The sequence below is a fragment of the Halichoerus grypus genome, chromosome 11, assembly GCF_964656455.1.
Source record: "Halichoerus grypus chromosome 11, mHalGry1.hap1.1, whole genome shotgun sequence".
Lineage (NCBI taxonomy): Eukaryota > Metazoa > Chordata > Mammalia > Carnivora > Phocidae > Halichoerus > Halichoerus grypus.
Window position 1 is genome coordinate 52,003,737 of NC_135722.1, and position 25,305 is coordinate 52,029,041.

A 25,305-nucleotide genomic window follows, 5' to 3' on the forward strand; every position below is an offset into this window, starting at 1 on the left:
TCCCTGGCAGTATCTTGTACACTTACAGTGGAATACTATGTCCCGGGGAGCTTACTCTCTCACTGGGCAAATGACTGTTAGAGAGCATTTCCCAATGCCAGGCTCAAATCTGCCTCCTTCCTACCTTCTTCTTTTGGTTCAAGTTATGCCTCTTGACATTGCATGGCAAAAATCTTGTGCTATCCCTTTTTCTCTAATTAAATACTACTCATCCATCAACAGCCATCTCAAATTCTACGTCTTTTGTGTTACCTGCCCTAACAACTTCTGCCACAGTGGTCTCTGTGTCCTCTGGGTTCTTTAAGTATTAAGTATACTTGTGTGGACCACGCCTCAGCATTTATGTTTTAAAGTCTTAGTTATCTTTGACACTCTTTATGCCTTCCTAACAGGAACATATTCTCCTTGAGGTCTGCATAGTCTCAGTCTTTCTAAAATGTCTATTTTCTACATCCCTTCAACATGTTGCATTGGGTAGATAACTATATATATAGATAACTATACACAAGTGTGCACAGGTCATCCATAAACTGGTCCTAACCACAATTATTTCACTTACTTCCTACCACATTTCCTCACAAAAAACCTCCACTCTAAACAAATCCAACTGCCAAATTGTATCCTATGTGTTCCTCCTTTGCCAATAACTTCTTTCTTTCCCTCTCAACCTCCCTGCCACTAGGTCAGGGAATATTACTCTAGGGTACACGAACTTCTGGACACTGTACACAAAAATGCGTAATTTTTTTTGTGGGAGAGAGGGTTTCACACTTTCATACACAAAGGGTTCCATGACCCCTCACCAAAAGATTAAAATTCACTGTTGTAACGTTTTTTGCCTTGTCTGCTTAACCAAATCTCTCCTTTTTAAAAGATCAGCTTATGCCCCTGGACCAGTGAACCTTTCATTATCGGGGAGGACTTTTCAAGGCTCTGAACATATATATATCAATTTTATGCCATTAATTTGACTGATTTATTATGTACCTTATGAAAACTTTAAAATTATATCTTTATCGTGGTGTAATTCTGTTAATTCTTCTTGAGTATAAACTCTTCAGATAACAGGTTCAGTGTCTTTTCGTTATGTGTACTATCCTGTATGAAGCAGGTACTCAAAAATAATACTCTGGACTCAGATGAAGATGCTGAGTCATCTTCAAATTAACCAATGTATAGAAATTGAATTCTGAAGGTATATATCACAGCTGTGATGTTGCTGGAGCTGGGCAAAATGCCACAGTTAGCTGTCACCTCACCTCTGCTTTACGAATATTTTCTCTAGCTTCATCTATTTTCTGTTCCAACTCTGCCCGGCTTTGTTCTGACACTGCAACTCCATGACATTCCAGATCATCTAGAACCTATTAAAGAAAACAGGAAAATGATGACTGATTTTTTTTTGCTTTAGTGACTAGAGTATTTAGGTAATTAAATAGACTTCAGTGACGAGTGGCCACAATTCCTTTTTTAACCTTTAATTTTTTTCACTTATTTGTTAATTAAAAAAAACTCTTGATACAATTATACAGAGTTGCAAAAGTAGTATAGAAAGTCTCCCCACCCCTTTCCCCCATGGCAACAACTTATACAACTATACTACAATATAAAAACCAGGAAATTGACGTTGGCACAATCTACAAACCTTATTTGGATTGCATGTTTTGATATGCATACCTTCAATTTCTTTTTTTTTTTTCTTGTTCGTTCTTTTTTTTTTTTTTTAATTTTTTTATTGTTATGTTAATCCCCATACATTACATCATTAGTTTTAGATATACCTTCAATTTCTAAAAATTAAATGAATATGGGGTGCCTGGGTGGTTCAGTTGGTTGAGCTTCTGTCTTGGGCTCAGGTCATGATCCCAGGGTCCAGGGATGGAGCCCCACATCAGGATCCCTGCTCAGCAGGGAGACTGCTTCTCCCTCTCCCTCTGCCACTCCCCCTGTTCCTGCTCAGTCTCTCTCTCTCAAATACATAAATAAAATCTTCTAAAAAAATTACATGAATATAAAGTACTGTTGTAAAACAACAACTAATAAAAAATGGCAAAAAGTCTCATATTTGCACATCCCACTATGTGCCCCCCTCACCCCAAGATCATTACTGTCCCATCAATTTACATGTATTTTTCTGAACTATTTCTTATGTATCTGTACATACTTGCACAGTTTCATTTAAAAAATAGTAAAATGATGGGGCACCTGGGTGGCACACTCAGTTAAACAGCTGACTCTTGGTTTTGGCTCAGGTTGTGATCTGGGTTGTAAGACTGAGCCCCGCCTCAGGCTCCATGCTCAGTGTGGAGTCTGCTTGGGTTTCTCTCTTCCTCTCTCTTCTGCCCCTCCCACTGTGCTCTCTCTCTAAAATAAATGAATACATCTTTAAAATGAGATCTATCATCCCCTCAATGTGTCTGAGACCTTTTTATAACTGTACAAATAGATTGACTTCATTCTCTAATCCATAGATGCAACAGTTTAGCTGTACCATTTTTTATTTACTCTTATTCTATTGCTATTTGAGTTTCAAATTTCCCAGTATTATAAATAGTACTGTACAAACAACCTAGTTAATGACTCTTTTAACACATACAGGAATATTTAAGATAAAAATACAGAAGTGGAAATTGTACATTTTAATTAAAATAGACATTGCCATGGGCACCTGGGTGGCATAGTTGGTTAAGCATCTGACTCTTGGTTTCGACTCAGGTCATGATCTCAGGGTCGTTGGATGGAGCCCTGGGCTGGGCTCCCAGCTCAGCATGGAATCTGCTTGAGACTCTTTCTCCCTCTCCCTCAGCCCCTCCCCACCCTGCCCACGCTCTCTCGTTCTCTAAAATAAATAAATAAATCTTTTTAAAAAATAAAAAAAAATAGACATTGCCAAATTGCCTCCCAAAAGTTGTACATAGTCTTCTACTAGTAGTGTGTGACAGCATATTTTTCTGTATCTCACCAACATTAGATATTGTCAATCTTTAGCCTCTATTCATTTTTCTAGTTTTTTGTCCTTTTATTATTTACTACTTTAACATACTTTTCTCGATATTAGTCCTTTTTCTGTTATTTATGTTATAAACGTTTCCTCTCATTCTATTCCCTTACTCTTAACTTTTTAAAGTTCTTTTGTTTTATAGGCTGTATATAGTCTTCTATCTATTCACCTTACTGAACCATTGTTATGTCTATTTGAGTGCTGGGTCACATATTCTGGGGGGGTACACAATCATATCATCTATAAATAATAACAGGTGTACCTTTTCCTAATATTTGAACACTTTATTTTTCTTTCATTAATGCAGTAAATCTTATGACACTGAAAAGTAGTGGTGATGCTCGGTACTGTTTTCTTATTTTACCATTTTAGTAGGCAGAATGACCTCCAAAGATGAAAAATTCTCTTACTATTTTTACAGTTACCAAAAAATCCTATGATAAAATTCATTATCTCTTAGTGATTAAAAAATAAACTGAAAGTCACAGCCAGCAAGATAAAGAATTTTTCATCCTAACAAGGATATAGCTTCCTAAAACAGCAAACATTATGTTTGATGGTTGTGTTTTCTATATCTGCCATAACAAATTACCACGAACTTAGTAGCTTAAAACAATACAAATTTTTTAATCTCACAGTTCTATAGGTCAGACATCTGGATGGGCTTAGCTGATTTTACTGCTCAGGCTCTAACAAGGCCAAAATCAAGTTGTTTTAGCTAGCTAGCTAGGCTGGCCTCTGGGGTAGAACCCACTTCTAAGCTCATTCAGGTTGTCAGAATCTAGTTCCTAATAACTGTAGGACTGAGGTCCACACCCTAATCCTGGAACTGTTTATATGTAAAATATAATTTACAGATATATTAGAGTTACGGAACTTAAGATAGGGAGATTATCCTGGATTACTGAAGCAGCTCAATCTAATCATTATGACCTCCTATAAGCAGAGAACGTCCTCTGGCTGGAATCAGATGAGAGACAGGCCAAATGGAAGTCAGGGAGATTCCAAGCACAGAAAGGATTCAATGCATCATTGCTGGCTCCGAGATTAGAAGCCCATGTGCAAGGATCAGAGAGAGTAGCCTCTAGGAGCTAAGGGTACCCCCGGCTGACAGGAAAGAAGCAGGAACCTAGGTTCTACAGTTATTAGGAACTAGATTCTGACAACAACCTGAATGAGCTTGGAAGTGGGTTCTATCCCAGAGGCCAGCCTAGCTAGCTAGCTAAAACAACTTGATTTTGGCCTTGTTAGAGCGTGAGCAGTAAAATCAGCTAAGCCCATCCAGATGTCTGACCTATAGAACTGTGAGATAAAAAAATTTGTATTGTTTTAAGCTACTGAGTTCATGGTAATTTGTTATGGCAGATATAGAAAACACAACCATCAAACATAATGTTTTGCTGTCAGTTTCAGGAAGCTATCCTTATTAGGATGAAAAATTCTTTATCTTGCTGGCTGTGACTTTCGTTTTATTTTTTAATCACTAAGAGATAATGAATTTTATCATATGATTTTTTGGTAACTATAAAAAAAATCATAGAATTTTTCATCTTTATTTGGTAAATGCAGTTTATTATACTGATAAATTTTCTAGTGTTGAATCATCCTGGCACCCTCATTAGTCATGTGCTTAAAATATAACTGGATTCATTTTTATTAAAATTTATTTAGCATTTTTATAAGTTTGTTACATCTTTATTAAAAATCAATGGACTATATATGTGTGTGCCTACTTCTAGACTCTCTTTTTTGTTCCATTCATCTATAAGTCCATTCTTACCCCAATACTACATCTTGATTTCTGTAGTTTTATGTCTTGAAATGAGGTAGAGTAAACCCTCCATTTTTTTAAAGGTTTTTTCATTTGAGAGAGAGAGACAGCACGAGCTGAGGGGGAGGGGCAGAGGGAGAGAGATAAGCAGACTCCTTGCTGAGCAGGGAGCCAGGACCCTGGGATCATGACCTGAGCTGAAGGCAGATGCTTAACTGACTGAGCTACCCAGGCACCCCAGCCCTCTAATTTTTTTTTTTTTTTTAAGATTTACTTATTATTTTGAGAGAGAGAGAGCCTGTGAGCACATGCACATCGGGGGAGAGGGGAGGTGTTGCACAAACGGAGAAGGAGAGAGAGAATCCCAAGTAGGCTCCATGCTCAGCGCAGAGCCCAACGATTGCTTAACTGACTGAGCCATCCAGGCACCCCAGCCCTCCAATTTCATTCTTATTTTTCCAAAACTGCTTTAGTTATTCGAGATCATTTGCATTTCCATGTATATTTTAGAAGCATTTTGCCAATTTCTATAAAAACTCCTGCTGGATGTTTGACTTGGATTGCACTGAATAAATGGATTAGTTTGGAGATAACAGGTATTTTTAAAATACTGCTACCTTTACAAATGAACAAAGAAAAAAAGAGATAAACCAAAAAACAAACTCTTAAATATAGAGAACTGATGGTTACCAGAAGGGAGGTAGGTGGGAAGATGGGTGAAACAGGAGATGGGGATTAAGAGTACACTTATCATGATAAGCAGCAATAAGTAATGTATAGAATTGTTGAATCACTGTATTGTACACCTGAAACTAATATAACATTGTATGTTAACTATACTGGAATTAAAATAAAAAAAAACACTTCAGTTCTCCATGTTAAAAAAATAGAAATAAAATAAAAATATTGAAACTTCTATTCCATTGGTCTATATGTCTGTCATGACAATACTACAATGTTTTGAATACTGTAGCTTTGTAATAAGTTTTAAAGTCAGGAAGTATGAGTCCTTCAACTTTGTTCTTTTTCAAAACTGCTTTGGCTAGCCAGGGTTCCCTGAGATTCCGTATGAATTTTAGGATGGGTTTTTCTATTTCTGCAAAAAAATACTGTTGGGATTTTGATAGGGATTGCACTGAATTTGTAGATCATTTTGGGTGGTATTGTCATCTTAATATTATCTTCCATTCCATAAACACAGGATGTCTTTCCATTTATTTATATCTTATTTAGTTCCTTTCATCAGTGTCTTATAGTTTTTAGTGTACAAGTAATTTGCCTCCTTGGTTAAGTTTATTCCTAAGTATTTTATTCTTTTTGATGGTATTGTAAATGGAACTGTTTTCTTAATTTCCTTTTTGGATTGTATATTGTTAGTGTATAAAATGCAATTAACTAGGGGCACCTGGGTGGCTCAGTTGGTTAAGTGTCTGCCTTTGGCTCGGGTCATGATCCCAAGGTCCTGGGATTGAGCCCCACATTGGGCTCCCTGCTCAGCGGGGAGCCTGCTCCTCCCTCTCCTCCGTGCTCATGTGCTCTCTCCAGCTATCTCTGTTGCTATCTCTGTCTCTCTCCCAAATAAATAAAAATCTTTAAAAAATGCAATTTTTGTGTGTTAATTTTGTATTCTGCAACTCTGCTGAATTTGCTTACTAGCTCTAATAGGGGTGTGTGTGTAAGATCATTTTATTTGTGAACAGAGATAATTTCACTTGTTTCTTTTCAATCTCGATGCCTTTTAGTTCTTTTTCTTGCCTAATTGCTTGGCTAGAACTTCTAGTATTATAATGAATAGAAGTGGCAAAAGGGGGCATCCTTGCCTTGTTCCTGACCCTAGAGAAAATATTTTGAGTCTTATTTCATTGAGTAGCACTGCTTTTTAACAAATTGATTATGAAATTGACTCTTCTCTCTTTCTGTCTCCAAATAAGTCTCTTTCTAACTCCCAAAATGTTAGATCACGTATTCTCCCACATAGATTAATGATGCTCTGTTCATTTTTAAAAAGTCTTTTATTTCTGTGTTTCAGTTTGGACAGTTTCTTTCTTTTTTATTTTATTTTATTTTATTTATTTATTTGACAGAGAGAGAGAGCACAAGCAGGGGGAGTGGCAGGCAGAGGGAGAGGGAGAAGCAGACTCCCAACTGAGCAAGGAGGCCGATATGGGGCTCGATAGTTTGGACACAGTTTCTATTGCTATATATACTTTTAAGCTCATTGTTCTTTTGGTGCCACCCAATCTATTGAATTTTTCATTTCAAATACTGTATTTTCAGATCTCGAAGTTCCATTTGGTTCTTTTGTATATTTTCATTTTCTTTCTTCAATATGTTCATGTTTGTTTTCTTTTAAATCCTTGAACTTATTTACTGTTCTGAAGTCCTTATTTGCTAATTCCATCATCTTTGACATTTATGGGTCTGCTTTAATTGATTTTTCCTTTGGTCATGGGTTATATTCTCTTGCTTCTTTTAATATTTAGCAAATTTGATTCTTGACATTGTGAATACTATGGGTTTTTTTTTTTTATGCCTTTTTTTTGGAGGGGAGGGGCCGAGGGACAGGGAGAGAGAAAAAAGAGAATCTTAAGGAGGCTCCACACCCAGCACACAGCCTGATGCGGGGCTTGATCTCACAACCCTGAGATCATGACCTGAGCCAAAATCAAGAGTGGGACACTTAGAGACGCCTCGGTGGCTCAGTCAGTTAAGCACCAGGGTCCTGGGATCGAGCCCTGCATCAGGCTCCTTGCTCAATGGGGAGCCGGCTTCTCCCTCTGCCTGTGCTTCCCCCTCTTGTGCGCTTGGGCTTGTGCTCTCTTTCTGATAAATAAATAAATAAAATCTTAAAAAAAAGAGTGGGATGCTTAACGGACTGAGTCACCTAGGTGCGCTGTGAATACTATGTTACTGAATACTGGATTTTGTTTCCTTCCTTTGAAGAGTAGATTTTTCCCCCCTGGCAGGCAAATAAGTTATGTGTGGATTAGTTTGATCTTTTTGAAGCCTGTTTTAAAGCTCTGTTAACGTTAGTTCTAAAGTAGCCCTATTCCAAGACAAGTTAGCCCTGGAACCATTGTATGATCCTTCTGTAGTCTCCTGAAGGCCCCAGGTGATCCATGAGTAGTCTCAACCTCTGCTAATCACAACTTGAATGTGTTCTGGACCTATGTGACCTCTGGGAATCCTTCAGCTTATCTCCTCTGTCATTTTCTACCCCATATTGTGGAATTTCATCATATGCATGTATGGTTTAGTATTCAGCAACAGAATGAAGGGGGGACCTATGTCAATTTTTGGAATTCTTTCTCTGCATCCCCATATTGTCTGGTACTTTGCCCTGAAATTCATGCCACTTCAGCCACTCTGAACTCTATAATCTCTGTCATCTCAACTCAGTGAGTCTGTGGTACCATGCTTAAGTTCTCCCTCCCTGCACTGCAATATAAAAAGTGCCTTTAGGCAGAAAACCTGAGAGGGCATACGGCTACTAATTTCATTGTTTTTTAAGTGTGATCCCATGGTAATTTATCATGGCCAAAAGCAGAACTGGTTTTAGTATTAAAAAAACCCTTAATTTTATTGCTTAAATTATACCTTACTAGATTAAAGCCTAACATAGGTCATGCTATTAAGAAATGGAGAAGTTGTTGAAATCTGCCTGTATCTGTCTCCTAGCAGAAAGACACAGTATGCCTTGACAACAGATAGAGGAAGCAGACTTATTTTTAATATCTGAACATTTACTTTCAAATATCGTAAAGCATTTTAATAAAACAAAGTCTCTTCATGTGTTCTACATTTTGAAGTATAAAGCTGCAGTAATTAATCTAATCACTATTTATTGGATATATGGTAGACAGATAACTTGTCTCTCTAGTTCACAAATTCTTTGAGATAAACTGTTAGAGGAACTGCACTCAAGAAGCCTTATCTGTCTGTGAATCTCATTTACATGACCTACTGGAGTCTGACACCAGACTTTGGGGGATTTGGGGTAAACAGGGGAGTTTTATTTTGCATGCAAGAGGGATGTAAACTGTTATAACCAGAAGGCAGACTGTGGAAGACTGTGTTTTTGAAAAAAGTTACTACAATATTTCCCACTCCACATGTTCTTCTAGAACCTTGCTATTTCCCTACCAAGAAGTAGAGTTTATGTTCTCTCCCCTTGAATCTGGACAACGGGCCTTTGTGACTGCCTCAGTTAACAAAAATATGACATAAGTAATATCATGTTATTTCTGAGGCTAGGCCAGAAAAGATAACATACCTCCTACTTGGCTCATTCTTGGGACTCACATCTTTGGGGCCCTGTGCCACCATGTAAGAGGTACAGCTAAGCTGAAGCCACTGCGCTGGAGAGACCATATGGAGAGACCACAGAGAGCCTGAGATGCATGAGGAGCTCTAGCTGTTCTAGTTCCCAGCTGTTCAAGTCTTCCTGTTCCAAGAACCAGTTTTTTCAGTGGGGAAGTCTGTGAGGTGACTCTAGCACCAGTCACTACCTGACTGTAACCACATGGGAGATTCCCAAGCGAGAAGTGGCAAGCTAAGTCCATCCAATCTCCAGAGTGCTAAGAGACAATTAAAAATGCTCTTCTTTGTGGCATTAAGTTTGAGGTGTTTTGTTTTGCAGCATTAGATTAGTGGAACATTGAACTCAAGATCCCTGTGAGACAGTAAAAAGAAGTCAAGGCAGGCAAGAGGATATATGTATACACAGAAGAAAGGCCCAGTGTTGGAGATATTAATTTATGATTTTTGGTAAGTGAAACCATGGCACTGGTTGAGAGTGCCTATAATGAGAATAAAGAATAAGAAAAGATAGCCTAGTACAGAACTCTAAGGAATTTAAATACTTAAATATGAGGTGAAGAAAGAAGAACCTATCAAAGAATATAGGAATGGCCAGAGAGGCAGAAGGAAAACCAGGACAGTGTTAAGTCATGGATAACTAGAGAAGAGGGTGTTTCAACACAAAGGGAGTTGTCAATTATGATGAAACTGCCAACAGGTTTTGAGAAATGAAAGAGTCCATTTTGGATTTAGCAACACAGACATCACTGGTGATTTTGGCAAGTGTAGTCTGTATGAAGTATGAGGGAAGGGAAAGCAGGAACAGTCCAAACATTACGGGCTAAAAAATAAATGTGAGATTAGGAAATATAGACATTAAATATGAACAATTCTTTTAATAAGTTGGATGTGAAGGTTAAGAAAAAGTTATAAATAAATGGAAATTAGAAAAAATTTGCTATTACCTAATTTCTTTGTGCTTAGAGTTTAGTCTGGAAGATATATTTTTTTGGTGCTTAATTTCACTTTTTTAATTTTTAATTTAATTTAATTTAGTTTTTTTTGTTAAGTAAACTCTATGCTCAACATGGACCTTGAACTCACGACCCTGAGATCAAGGGTTGTATGCTCTACCGACTGAGCCAGCCAGTCTTCAAAAAAATTTGTCTAGGGCATTAAAAGCTTAATTCAACACAGGCATGTCTCTTCTACTACCTGAGAGACGGTAATACACTATCACTAGCCATTCAGGAAATGTTATGGCAAGCAGATAAATTACTGTGTTGCTGCTTGAAGGGCTTAAGGAATTTCCAAGCTAAGTAGATAGCTGAGAGCATACTGCTGAGTGGATGAAATTACAGAAAAAACATAAAAAGGGTATTTTTCACATTAACAAAACTCAACTCCTTAAATAGGTTTGACATTTTGCTTAAGCTAAATGTAGCCTAAGACTCTATTACACTTACCCTTTGTTGGTGAACAATGTTTTTGTGCTCACGTGCCACACGGGTGGCCCATTTTCGAGCCTCCTTGTTTAGACTGTGCTCCTCTGTGGTCCCAGTTTCTGATTCTAATTGTCGGCTCTACAACATAAGAGAGAACAGAGACCAAACATTATTATGCCTACTGAAATCACTACTGTTTGCAGGTGGACCAGAGAGCTTTCACTTAATCAGCACTCAAAACAAGCCATTAAATATGAACTACTGTGGGAAGCAATGTCTCATGTCAGAACACTAGCAGGATGGTGTGAAACCATAAATGACCACAGCTTTTTTTTCATTTTACACTGCTTAATAGTAGAGCTTCATCTCTAATGGACTGATCCATTTTGGGTGTGAAAAAAGCTAGCTAAACAAAGGAAAAAAAGGTATTCATGCCAACCTACTATGACGCTAAAATAGTTGCATAGGTAAAATGGAAACAACTTAATAGTTTCAATGGGATTTAAAAAAAGAATCAATGGATAGAAGTGAAGAGAACAAAACAATACAATAACAGCAACACAACCTCTCTGTCCACAAAGATACTGGGTTTAATTTAGTTTCAGGTGCATCACCAATCCACCAAAAACCCTCAAACTAGGTTTTGCCCTTCCTCCTCTGGACTTTAATATCATACAAAAGAGAGGGGTGCTCGATTAAATGATCAGTAAAGGTTTCTTCTAGCTCTAAAATACTATTATTTTGTTTCACAAAGAACAAACTGCAAAATCTAAATTAGCAATATTAATAGTTAACCCCTACTATACAAAGCAGTGTGAAAAGTGCTTCATATAACTTTTATTTTTCAAAAAAGATTTTATTTATTTGAAAGAGAGAGAGAGAGCGAGCATGAAAAGGGGGAGAGGCAGAGGCAAAGGGAGAAGCAGACTCCCTACTGAGCAGGGAGCCCGATGCAGGACTGGATTCCAGAACCCTGGGATCATGACCTGAGCTGAAAGCAGACGCCCAACCAACTGAGCCACACAGGTATCCCCGCCTTTTTTTTCACATAACTTTTTTTTTTTTTAAGGTTTTATTTATTTATTTGAGACAGAGAGAGAGACAGCACAAACAGGGGGAGGAGCAGATGAAGAGGGAGAAGCAGACTCCCCACTGAGCAGGGAGCCTGATGCAGGGCTCGATCCCAGGACCCGAGATCATGACCTGAGCCAAAGGCAGACGCTTATCTGACTGAGCCACCCAGGCGCCCCTCACATAACTTTTAGAACAACCTTATGAGATAAGTCATACAGCCATCTTATAAAAAGGAAACTGAGGCTGAGAGAGGTTAGGTAAAATTTCTAGTGTCTACCAGGTATTAAATGTTACAACTTTGATTTTACAAGTCTGATTTCAGAATCAGAGCTCTTAACCACTAAACTATTTTTATTTTCTCTAAACTCTTAAGAACCCCTGACAAAAATCTAATAATTGGGAAAGCAAACAATTTCTTAAATATGAATTATCCCAAGAAGATTTTAATACAAAAAAAGAAGCAAAATTTTACAGTGGAAAGATTTTAGAAAACTGACTTTTGCAAGGCCACATAGCTCAAAATTGGTAAAGCAGAATTTGACTGGATTAAAAACTTATTATTTCTGTTGGGGGGATTATAGGCAAGGTTCAAAAACTTTTACTCAGGGCGCCTGGGTGGCTCAGTTGGTTAAGGGACTGCCTTCGGCTCAGGTCATGATCCTGGAGTCCTGGGATTGAGTCCCACGTCGGGTTCCCTGCTCAGTGGGGAGTCTGCTTCTCCCTCTGACCCTCCTCCCTCTCATGCTCTCTGTCTCTCATTCTCTCTCTCAAATAAATAAATAAAATCTTAAAAAAAAACAACCTTTTACTCTACACAGACATTTCAGCTAAAGCTAGATTATATGATGATAAATGCATTGAAATACAGCAAAAGAATCAAAGTCAAAATCTAACCAACTTCACCATTACATTTTATTATTCTGATTCATTCTTTGGGCTATTAGGAATCTGAGAACCATCTTTATTATTATATTTTGCTTTGTAAAAGGATCTAGGCATTTAAATTTTAATCCAGTCTCAGAAGTTAGGGTTTAAAATGTTAAACCCTGGATAAAGATTACAAATGCAATCTACATTAATCAGAGGAATCTAATATATAAATGGAATGCCAGAAACGTGTATTCTGAAGAGCCCAGGCATAGGTTTTTAAGTCAGACAGACTCAGTTTTAATCCTCTCTATGTCCTTTATGATCTTTATGATCTGGGGCATATTATTAATCTGAGTCTTAGTTACATCTGAAAATTGGTGAAAATGCCTATCTCATTGGGGTTATTAAGATAAAATGAGCTCACTAAAAAAAAAGATAAAATGAGCTCATTATTATAAACATTCTCTTATAGTACCTATATAATTAAGTATCCAATAAGTGGTAATTGTTAATGCTAAAGACCCAGTTGAAAATTACTTGAAACAAAATCTTGTTATTAACAAAAAATTCCACATAATTCCTAGGTTCTTGCTAGCCCAAAGAATGAATCAGAAACAAGACTGAAGGTATGTTGAAAGATCAAGGCAGATCTCAAACACAGAATGAACTTACAGGGAACAGAATAGGTGAGAAAGGAGACAGCTGATGGAGAAATTTGATTTTTATCACTGAGCAACATTTTAGGAATAGGTAAGTGGGTTTAAATGTGTACTGGCTGCAGATAGGCCACAGCCCTACTTGCTCACACATAATCTCTACCTTTTTACTGAGTATTTCCTGTGCTTAAGAGCTGGGGAAGTAAAGATAGGGCCTTTTCCCCTTACTCTTTGGGTTTACTATTCCTCAGACAGGAGTGTCTAACGATCAGGACAGACAACAAAGGCCACTGATTGGGAGATACAATTTTGTGATTCAAATTCAAGTTAATTTTTTTTTCCATGAATTCTAAAATCAAGCCATGGGAAGACATGTGGAAGCTACCTATAACTCAGGTTTAGACTAATGAGAATTTCATAAAAGGCAACACGGCCCATGTATTAAACAATACACAGAGAAACATTCTAATGCAACCTCTACCATCCAAGATTGATACAAATCAGGATCTAGTGTAGATCTGATGGTGGTGTTAGCAGTGGCTGATTCTACCAAAGGAACTGCTAGTGACTGCTTCTTTTTGAAATGTTAGCTAATTTAATCTTTAGTTCACTCTTTTTTTTTTTTTAAAGATTTTATTTATTTATTTGACAGAGAGATAGCGAGAGCAGGAACACAAGCAGGGGGAGTGGGAGAGGGAGAAGCAGGCTTCCTGCGGAGCAGGGAGCCGGATGTGGGGCTCGATCCCAGGACTCTGGGATCATGACCTGAGCCGAAGGAAGACACTTAGTGACTGAGCCACCCAGGCGCCCCTTTAGTTCACTCTTTTAACATTTTTCCTTTACCTCTTAAAAATGTATTTGAAACATCAGAGAAAAATAACATATATAAGCTATTAAGCACAAAAATTTAAAGCACATTGTTATCTGCCTGAAGCAGAATATGAGAATTTAAAAATTATGTATCAAAAAGCACTATAGCCTAGCTCTGACAAAGTTCACTTATTGAACTTGATTATTTTTAAAAGAGACTAATATCTCAATTCTCAGAATAATAGTGGCACAAAAATAATTCAAATAAATTACAAACTGAAGAGAAATGCTATAAAAGGACTTTCCTATCAACTTTTAAGTATAGGATAGGTAGTTTTTCATTTGTCATTTGTCAGCTTGGCTATTTGATAAGTTAGGTCAACTAAATGTGATTTTTGAGATCTTTGGAAACATCAGATTTTATAAATCATACAAGTTTTAGTAAAAAAAAAAAATTACAGAAGCAGATGGGTCTTTTCCTGGAAAATAAATATAAACCTAAACACAAACCTATGCTGTTCCCTCTGGGTAAAATAACTAATCTCAGTTCACACATGTGGGGGGAGGGGCAGAGGGAGAGAATCTTCAAGTAGACTCCCCGCGGAGCGCAGAGCCCAACACTGCTGGATCCCACAACCCAGGAGATCATGACCTGAGCTAAAACCTGGAGTCAGACGCTTAACCCACTGAGCCACCCAAGCGCCCCTCAGTGGTTACCTTTGGACAGTGACAGTTCAGGTGAAAACTTTCTACTAATTTTTTTTATAATTAGAAAACTATAGAGCTATGTTAATTTTTTCTAAAAGGGTACCATTTATTGCATATTTAAACTCTGTGCTAACTGCTTTACATACATTATTTAGTACTCAAAATAATCCTAATAGAGATTCTCAATTTATAGGTATGGAATTCTAGGCTTAGAAAGGGTATGTGTCCTTTCTAAAGTCAGTAAGTGGTGAATTTAGAACTTGTATTGAGATCTCTTTGACTTCAGATTCCTTGCTATCTTATGACTGTACTGTCTTACTAACTGTTCTATTTAGTTAATGCCAATACTGATAAAAATAGAGGCAGTAATATTTAAGAAGACATTGCCAAAATAAAAATTTCCTTTGAATGAAACTTTGGCTAGGCCATTTACTTAGAGGTAAGACAGATTTTGATTTCATTTTGTTTTTAGAAAAATAAAAGCCAAACTGTTTCATATGAGTTTAAGAAGGCCTTCAGAGCCTAGCAATGTTAAATTTTTTAAAGTTCCCAATATTTTACAGAATATATTTAAATATTAGTCTTTTCAAATTTGTAAGAACTACATGACAGAAATTAACATTCTACTGTTCTTGACATATTAGTTTTTAAGTCATCTTAACTATTTTGTCCTTAGTTACCCTCTCAAGATATGATTTCAGTTCACTTTAGGATTAAAATAAGGACACAGAAGGTTCAGACAGGTATCTGAGCATATGCCCAGAAGGGCAAAGTGAATAGGGATAAAAAAGTTGATTTCATACAAGAAACACTTCATTATTTTTCAAGTCTGTTATCAAAATATAATCATTTGAAAGCGAGAAAAAGAGATGGTCATATGATGAATGAAAACCACAAACAGAGCAAAATACTAGCATTTCAACCTAATTTCAAAAGATAATGTTAGGGTTGTCATATGCCAGGAACAATCTAGTTATTAACCCTCATTCAAGGGATTTGTACTACTTGTATTTTTCAGCTTATTGGTATATATTTATTGTGTTAAATATTTAATCCAACTTTAGTTTTTATGAAATTTAATAATATACTGTTAATTATTTCAAGAAAGTTAATTTTTACTTGCTCTGAAAAGGGCCTCTTCAAGTAAAAAGCATCTGGATCTGTGTAGGTTATTATATTCTTAGTACTTATGTTTATACAGGTTCACAATCCTATAATTTTGAAATTCACAATGTTCTGAAAATCACAGGTGTTTTAGGTAAGTTTGGAGCCACAGCTCATTTGTGGCAAAATTTGACTTGAACCAAAGAAACATTATTTATAGTTTTTATTTATTTCACTTAGTATGACTATTCAAATGTTTTACTGCAAAAATACCAAGCTTGATCATGAGGTCCTTCCCGTTGTTTAGGGTGTTATACAATATGTGGTATATGGATCACCCTTCTAAAACCTGGAAAATTCTGTTATTTTATTTTATTTTTTAAATGTTTTATTTTTAAGTAATCTCTACACCAAACATGGGGCTCAAACTAAGAACCCAAAGATCAAGAGTCCCATGCTCTACCAACTGAGCCAGCCAGGTGCCCCTAAAAATCCGGGATATCTATGTTACTTATTCATTTTAAATATTTTATTTTTAAAAAATATGAACGCTTCATGAATCTGCGTGTCATCCTTGCACAAGGGCCATGCTCAACTTCTCTGTATCGTTCCAATTTTAGTGTATATGCTGCTGAAGCAAGCACCGAAAAATTTTAAGTTTTGAAAACCCATCTGACCTGAAGGCTTTTGATGAGAGATTGTGGACCTCTAAGTCACATATTTTAAATCTATCACACAACTTGGAAAGGACTGGAGCAGTGCTCCTCATGAATCATAACTTATTCTGACTATACTTGGAGAGTAGCACTTTCGCTTAGAAGAGATGCAGGAACTCATAACTGGGTTGAGTGTGCGTAGTCTCTCAGGGAAGCAAACAGGAGCTATTAGATACCAAACGTAAAGCTAAGAGAAAAACATGTCCTTCAGTAATGCCATGAAAACAAGACAAGAAACCAACAAAAAGCCTTGTCTCTGACACTCTCTAGATATATGTTGAGGCATGACTGGTTGGAACAGCCACATGAGGAGTATGTCTTTATTTTGGCAGCTCTCACAGATGCTCTGCTTTAAGAGCTGTAATCACAGGCTAGATAAAAAAGTGAACTCCCAGGCTCTTTTGTGTCAGTACATTACTGGATACCTGTAGTAAGCTCTGGATACCTGTAGACTAAGAATGTATCAAATCCAGAGAAAGCATAAAGACTCATTATATAGATGGCAGGTTTTCTACAAAACCAAATTAAGTCCTTTTTGAAAGACTGAAGAACTTAGGACAACCCCCTCTGACTGCCAGCATTGCTGTTTCTGGCCTTTCATTTTTGGGATACTGTGGTCAGTATATGTATAGGAGGGTGGTACCTATTCACCCACAAGGAGGATTTTCCACCAATTCTCTATCACAGTGCTTTCATGGTCATATGCCAATGCTTTATGCAATACAAGATTTCCATCAGCAGATAAAGCCACTCACTAACAATGAGAATTTTCAAGTGATTTCCCTGTATAGCATACTGATCCCATATAGTCTTTTATAGACAAGGGTAATTTTTGGTAAATATTTTTTTCTCAGTTTTATTGAGAAATAATTGACATACATCCCTATATAAGTTTAAGGTGTACAGCATGTTAGTTTGGTTTACATATATTGTACGTATTTTTAGTAAATGCATAAAATGCCCCACTTAAATGAAAATGTAATGTGCAAAAGTCCTAAATTACAGCAAGTGGCCATTTTACTTAATATAACTTTTAATCTTTACATGGTAGAATTAAATATAACCACTAGTGGCTAAAATAACAGGAAAAGATCATGGATCAGAAACTTGTCAGCTATATTTTTTAAGATTTTATTTATTTATTTGAGACAAAGAGGGAGCACGAGTGGGGGGAGGGGCAGGGGGAAAGGGAGAAGCAGCTTCCCCACTGAGCAGGGAACCTGATGTGGGGCATGATCCCAGAACCCTGGGATCATGACCTGAGCCAAAGGCAGACGCTCAACCCACTGAGCCACCCAGGCACCCCTGTCAGCTATTTCTTATATCTGTGATACTGTGATAAAAATGTCAGTTTCTGATATCTGTGAAAATCTTATTTGCAGTTCAGGAAAGGTAAAAAGGAAAGGGTCTTCGCATCCCCACCGGGAAATTTGGGGGAAAAGTTTCCGTTAAGTTTTTCCTGCCTTTTTATGTGGACATGTGTGTTTCCCATGTTATTTCCCATCTCAGGCTGAAATAGGATAGGAGGATATGAGGAAATGTCCTTAAGGGCAGACATCAGTAGTTCTGGTAATGGAAGGGACAAACACGGAGGTGTATGTAGGGCAGAGATGCTGAAAAGTATAAAAGGGGCAGGAATGGACACTAACTGATAGCTATTGGCTGCTGTTTATTCTAAACAGATTGCCTTTTAGGCTTATAAACTGCTAAGAAAGAGGCTGATGAGATCTACGTTTTGGAATGAAAAAGGAGAGCAGAAGTCCCAAGGGACTTTCAATGATCAACTCAGTAATGGAGTTAAGAGCAGGGGTACCATGAATATAAAAGTGTTACAAGACTTCATAATCTTTATAATGTCTTCAATATTTGATATTTTGGTATTTCCTATAGCAATTGGGGCAAAACCTAAAAAAATGAAATATGCTTGTCTTGTGAAAAGATACGGGAAAAAAAGTCAACATTTATTCTGTATCTACTATGTGTCAGGTACTGAGTCAAATGCTTAAGTATCTCATTTAATTTTCAAGCAGATTAAGGTCTTTAACATTTACATATGAGAAAGCTGAATCAGAGAGGTTAAATATATATAAACATATAAATAAAATAAACACAGCCAGCAAATGGCACAGCCAGGACTTGACTCCAAAGCTCATGATTTCTTACTGTATGACACCTGTATCAGTCTCTAACACAAGCATGACCCACATGACAGCTGAATGACTCTCCAAAACTGAGATCCTAATATATGTACTTGTCAATTTTCCCTTATAGAACATCCCCTTTTTGGGGGGTAAGGGAAATTTTAGGGTACATCTTATATCCTTCTTAGAATAATCTTGCATTAAAACTCATTTCAGCAAAGAAAGGTGAACATTACTCTTTCTAGAAAGGATTTTTAACTTTCTGGTATCATCTGAAAAATGGTATTTGAGGATATAAAGAAAGGACACTGTAGAAATCAATAACTCTATATGGAAATAAAGACAAGAAAATCTTTCAGTGTTAACCATGAGACAGCTACTAAGTTATTACATCAGATGAATTTGCCACTGATCATTGTCACTTGGAATGATCTTATGGTTAACACTAAGATTCCCAATCCGACTCTATGGCTGTACAAAACAGAAATAATTGTGTCTTTATACAACCATTTTGGCCAGTTTCTTTTGGTATATCACTCTAAAGCAGGAGTCAAAATAATCACATGTTAAAATAAAATGACAAGAAATTTCGATTCATCAGCAAGTAAAGATAAGCCAAAAAACCAAAATGGGCACAATCATTTTAAGCCTTAATTAACTTTGACAGTAATATTATGACTGTATGTTTTCATCTGGGCATTTTGGACTTTTGCAGGAAAAATACTGCAATTTGAAATGGGTTATATTAAAAAAGGCTTCAGTTTCCCCTTGATAAAGGCGAGATTAGCACTATAATTCTTTCCAACATGCCTCTCGAGAAAAACTAAGGTGCTTTAGACAAGATGAAAAATGAGAAGTTCAATCCTTTCACTATAAATAGGAAAGGAAATCCTTAATTTATATGGGAAAATGGAAAGTCCCAGTTTACGCTGAATTCAGTGGCCCCTTACAAACACACACACACATTTTTAATCCCAATACCAGGTCCCACCCTTCATTAACATGCAAACCCACACATCCCATCTCTCCCACCCTTGACCCACACCCCCATATACCTCAGCTATGGTCATTCTCAGAGCACTGACAGGGGAGAGCTCAATATCCACCAGTTGGGCAGCTTTTAAACTCTGCCCAGTAAAGATTGCACAAGGACAGAAAACAGCATAGTTAGAATTTTAAGGCAAACAGGGACATGCAGCTAAGAACATTTAACACAGTGTCTACAAACAGAGGAGGATTTAGGATTGTAGCTAGGCCTTGGACAAGTGAGATGAGAGTCTACTGTTACTCTGATTTTTCTGAGGAAAATGGGGAGAGATAAATTAGTCACTATTTTAATTCAAGCTTGGTGAACCTGTCCACACCCTGTATCTTCTAATGCTCTGCTTCATTCCTCTCAGGTAAAGAAGTCAAATTATAGGACAACATCGCTGAATCATTAAGCAAAAGTGGATTGATTAAAAAAAAAAAAGGCACATATAAAGGGCAAGAGTTATAATCTAGAGATAAATGCTGATTTCCTACATTTCTTTATATAGCCACAAACAGGGCTCCTTAAAATGTAAGAAAAGTAATGAAAAATCTCCAGCAAAGGTTTCTATTAAACTGATACCATGAAACTCTGATATAAATTCCCCTGGTTCTGATTCCAGGTTTACTAAAAGACCTTATGAATATAATTTGACTTCCCTCTTGGCTTGCCTACATTGAAAGAATGTGCTAGATATGCCAACATGCGCTTTCTTAACTTGTAGAAGTTGATTGTCTTTTTTTTTTTTATGTTATCAAATTAGCATTTTGGTTCTATTTTTTTAAATTCAAATAATGGCAAACATTCTTCATAAACTCAATGATAAAATGCATGATTGTCTGCTTTTTAAAAATTGTCAATTTGGCATTTAATACTCTGACATTCTAAGAAATCTGAAAGGAATTATAAAGGGCCTGTAATTTTTTATAAAGCCAACCAAAATATGTGTAGGCACATATTCACTGTTCTGCTTATTGATTCTATTCTGGTTAAAAAATTTTTTTTTTTTTTTAAGATTTTATTCATTTGACAGAGAGAGACACAGCGAGAGAGGAAACACAAGCAGGGGGAGTGGGAGAGGGAGAAGCAGGCCTCCCGCGGAGCAGGGAGCCCGATGCGGGGCTCGATCCCAGGACCCTGGGATCACGACCTGAGCCAAAGGCAGATGCTTAACGACTGAGCCATGCAGGCGCCCCTATTCTGGTTAAAATTTAACCACTGGTTTCTTTGGAAGTGTGTACATGTGAAGAATTTCATAGATAGAAAGTATAATTTATATTTGAATTGAAAAAAATTTTTTATTGAATATTTTTCCTTCTTCCTTCTGTTCAGTTTGCAGGTTTTTAGTTACATGTCTTATAACTTAACCTCAGTTAAATTGGTGACATAAAGAAACTGGGTTTTAGTCACATTTTAGAAAGGAGAAATGTCAGCTTCTCTGCATACTCACAGTTTTGTTATAAAATTAAGGAGATGCACTCAGCTTTTTCTGCCTATTCCAAGGATAATAGTTACTTGAGCACAAACATGGCTTAAAAACAAATGGAATGAAAATCTGGAATCCCCTTACAGTATCACTGTCACAGGGCTGGAACTGGAAGGGCTGGGGCTTGTGGAATACAGCATTCTCTTGTAAAAACAGCTGAAGATTATAGTCCCGTACCACCTAAAGAGAAAATAAAGTATCTTTAAGCCTTTAATAAGGTTACGATGTCCAGTAATTATATTTTAAAATTTAAGATTTATCCCGCTTTCCAAAAATGAGAAATCATCCAACACTATGTAATCAAAAGAAAATGGTAAGTACACATTTTTTTCATTTTAGATAACAGTTGTTACTTATGTGTCCTATTTTCTCAATAGTCTAAATATAGAAAGCACTAGTTTAGAAACTAGCCCAGACTAGATAATATGCAATATTTTAAGACAGCAAAAAGATTGCAATTATACAAAAAGTTGCTCTTTTTAATGGGGGCAGTGGGATGAAAACAGGGAAACACATTAGTCCCTTACGTCTTTCTCAACTATAAAGTTTTGTAGACCTCTTAAAGTCTACTACATAGAGATGGTCATCCACTAGGAAACTGCCAGATAACCCCATCCATAGCACAAAATAGTATTAAAACAATTTTTTTAAAGCCCCAAAGTGGGGCTTGAACTCATGACCCCGAGATCAAAAGCTGAATGCTCTACCAACTCAGCCAGCCAGACACCCCACAAAACAGTATTTTTATAGTACTTCTTGGCATCATTTCTAGGAAGTTACATTCTTCTTTTTTTTTTTTCATTTTTAAGTAATCTCTATACCCAGTGTGGGGCTCGAACCAACAACCCCAAGATCGAGAAGTTACGTGCTCCACCGAGCCAGCCAGGTGCCCCTAGGAGGTTACATTCTAATTACCATCTTAAAGCATACCAAGGAATTCATACAGAAGGGGACCTCTGATACACAGAATGTAGCAAAACAAATAGTACAGAAAGACAGCCATCTGAAAAGACTCCACTGCACTATACACCCTGGGAAAGAGTGGAAATCAATGACATTTGATTGTGCAGAAACCCATTTTCCACATTGCTACAGTGCTTACCCTTCACTTATCTTTCATTAGCACCTCTGCCAGAGGATGGGCAGAAGAAGAAGAAGAAAAAAGTTTAAAGAAGCTCTGTAGCTATACCTTAGTAGTCCTGGGAAAAGGGTTTACTGAAGAGATAGAGAAAGTAGGGGTTATATTTTACATTTTATTTACCAGCACAAACCCAGTTCCCTATCGCTCATTCAACAATCATTTATTGAGAGAGCTTACCAAGCCCAATGTTAACTGCATTGGGTGAGGGCAATATATAGGTGAATAAAGATGAATAAACAAGGTTAGCATCTTCAAGGAATTTATAATCTGGAAAGTGGGAGAACCAGACAGTACACAATTAAATATACTGGGGAAGTATGTATGTAGTGGGTACTAGGAGAACACAAAACAGGGTGTTATTTAATCCAAACTGATGGGGTGAGATGGGGTGAGGAGAGCTTGGGAGAATTTTGTCAGGCAAGGCTGGTTGAGTAAACATATTCTCAAAGGGAAATGCATTTTTTTCTTTTCCTGGATTCCAGTTTCCTGGATTCCTTGAGCCTCACTAATCACCATGCAGAAAAAGCTAAGAGGATCATCCTTCTAGTTACAACATTTTTAGATTTTTAACTTTATTGTAACATAAATAAAAGTAGAGACAACAATAAACCCACCTACCTCTCCCACCCCCTGTACTGAAGCAAGTCCCAGACATTTCATTTCATCCGTAAATATTTCAGTATGATATCTAAAAGACAAGGACTTTTTAAAAAACCCTACCCATATTAAAATTTATAATAAATGCTTATAAAACAACCAATAAGTGTTCAAATTTCCCTGATTGCTTAATATTTTTAAGTTTTTCAAATCAGGATCAAAATAAGGACCCCACAGTACACGTGGATGATGTTGCTTAGGTTTCTTTTCATATATAGGCTCCTTCCTTCCTCCATCTCTTTTTTTTTCTCTCTTGTACTTTATTTGTTGAAGAAACTTTCTTTTTGTCCTGTAGCATTTCCCACAGCCTGAATTTTGTTGACTGCATCCTTGTAGTGTTCTGTTTCCTGTATGTCCTATAAGTTGATGCTTGATTTCATTCAGGGTTTTTTTTTTGTTTCTTGCAATGTGATGTTTACTTCCATGAGGAGGGTTGCCTCTGACTTACCTCTTTTTATGATATTAACCACTAGAGTGGGCTGAATGGTAGCCCCTAAAAAGGTAAGTCCATGTCCTAAACCCTGGAACCTGTAAATGTTACCTCATTTGGAAAAGGACTTTTGCAGATGTAATTAGGTTAAAGATTTTAAGATCATTCCAGATTCCCTCGATGGGCCCTAAATCCAATGATAAGTATCTGTATAAAAGACACATAGAAGAAAACCCAGAAGAGCCAATGTGACCATGGAAGCAGAGATTAGAGTGATGTGGCCACAAGCAAAAGAATGCCTGCAGCCACCAAAAGCTGGGAGAGGCAAGGACTGATTCTCCCCTAAAACGGTTTGAGGGAATGCAGCTATGCTGATCCTTTGATTTTGACTTTTGGGCTCCAGAACGCAAAGGGAATAAATTTCTGTTGTTTTAAGCCACCCAGTTTATGGTAATTTATACAGTAGCCCCAGGAAACTAACGTTAACAGGCCTATGATGATAAATGCCTAAATCTATTAGAGGATGCAAAAACTAGAGATTTTTTTCTATTTTTTCCTATTATTCTCAACAAGGAATTGTATCATTCCTTTTTCATTTATTAGCTGGAATAATTCTATGAAAGAAACCTTGCAAGTTGACTATTTAATTACCTTGAGGTATAGTTTGTGTAAGGAAGGCAAGATAAATGGTTAATTCTTTCCCTTTTTATCTAGTTTCCCAACTGAGTTGTTTCCCTAGAAACCTCCAAAGAATGCCTAATTATAACTTTAATAAATTATTATTATGAAGACACGGCTTTAAAAATATTCAATGTGTTTTACTTCACTGCAATTATCATTAGTGATGCTAAAATTATCCCATCTTTGGCCAGTAAGATCACATCCTAAGTCCTTCTGGCATGACCTACTGGTTTTTGATAATTTTGCTAGTTTCTTTGGCTTCTATTATGACAAACCATTTAAGGTTTATCTTATATATTTCATGCCCCAGACCTGGAGAATCATACTTATCTTCCCCAAAAGCCCTGTCTCCTTCCCCCATCCCTAAATGAGAGGAGAAAGTATTTAGAAAACAAAATCTGGACACTAGAGGTACTAGTTTAGTCACTGGTCTTTTTCTCAAACACTTAATTTTGAAAGGAAGTCACAAAGAGGTCCTATGTACCTCCCAATGTTAGCATCTTGCATAACTATAGTAAATATCAAAATCAGGAAATTAACACTGGTACAAAGCACAAAGCTTATTTAGATTTCACCATTTATACATGAACTGATTTGGGTGTGTGTGTGTGTAGAGGTCTATGCAATTTTATCACATGTGTAGCTTCATGTAACCAGCACCAATATCAGATGCTTAACTGAACCACCCACAAGACTCCCTTGTGCTGCTCCATAATAACTATATCCACTCTCCTCATCCCTGATTTCTGGCAACCACTGACCTGTACTCTAGCTCTATAACATGTTATTTCACAAATATTATATGATGGACTCATGCAGCGTGTCTTTTTTTAAAAAAAAGATTTATTTATTTGAGAGAGAGAAAGAGTTAGAGAGAGGGCATGAGCAGGGGGAGAGGCAGAGGGAGAGAAAGAATCTTAAGCAGACTCCCCGCTGAGCACAGAGCCCAATGCAGGGCTCAATCCCAGGACCCTGAGATCATGACCCGAGCCAAAATCATGAGTCAGAGGCTTAACTGACTGAGCCACCCAGGCGCCCCAGCACCTATCTTTTTAAGATTGCCTTTTTATTTTTTTTACTTTTTTATTGTTATGTAAATCACCATACATCACATCATTAGTTTTTGATATAGTGTTCCATGATTCATTGTTTGTGCATAACACCCAGTGCTCCATGCAGAACGTGCCCTCTTTAATACCCATCACCAGGCTAACCCATCCTCCCACCCCCCTCCCCTCTAGAACCCTCAGTTTGTTTTTCAGAGTTCATCGTCTCTCATGGTTCG

At 37.1% G+C, this 25,305-nt stretch overlaps 1 protein-coding gene and 1 non-coding gene across 4 annotated transcripts in view; both read right to left on the reverse strand.

Annotated features, from left to right (window-relative positions):
- Window positions 1-25,305, reverse strand: part of FCHSD2 (FCH and double SH3 domains 2) — a 303,487-nt gene that overhangs the window by 37,629 nt on the left and 240,553 nt on the right. The window contains exons 10-13 of one of the 3 annotated variants that reach the window (XM_036119468.2): window positions 21,196-21,291; window positions 19,651-19,722; window positions 10,538-10,654; window positions 1,260-1,364 (exon numbers count right to left, since the gene is read on the reverse strand). In XM_036119468.2, coding sequence (XP_035975361.2) covers window positions 1,260-1,364; window positions 10,538-10,654; window positions 19,651-19,722; window positions 21,196-21,291 — 390 coding nt within the window. The remainder of the gene's footprint in view (window positions 1-1,259; window positions 1,365-10,537; window positions 10,655-19,650; window positions 19,723-21,195; window positions 21,292-25,305) is intronic. The other 2 variants (XM_078058511.1, XM_036119470.2) reach the window with 2 other exon arrangements.
- LOC118552852 (U6 spliceosomal RNA) lies at window positions 16,276-16,382 on the reverse strand. Its single transcript, XR_004925715.1, has one exon. It is a non-coding gene; the product is annotated as a U6 spliceosomal RNA (small nuclear RNA).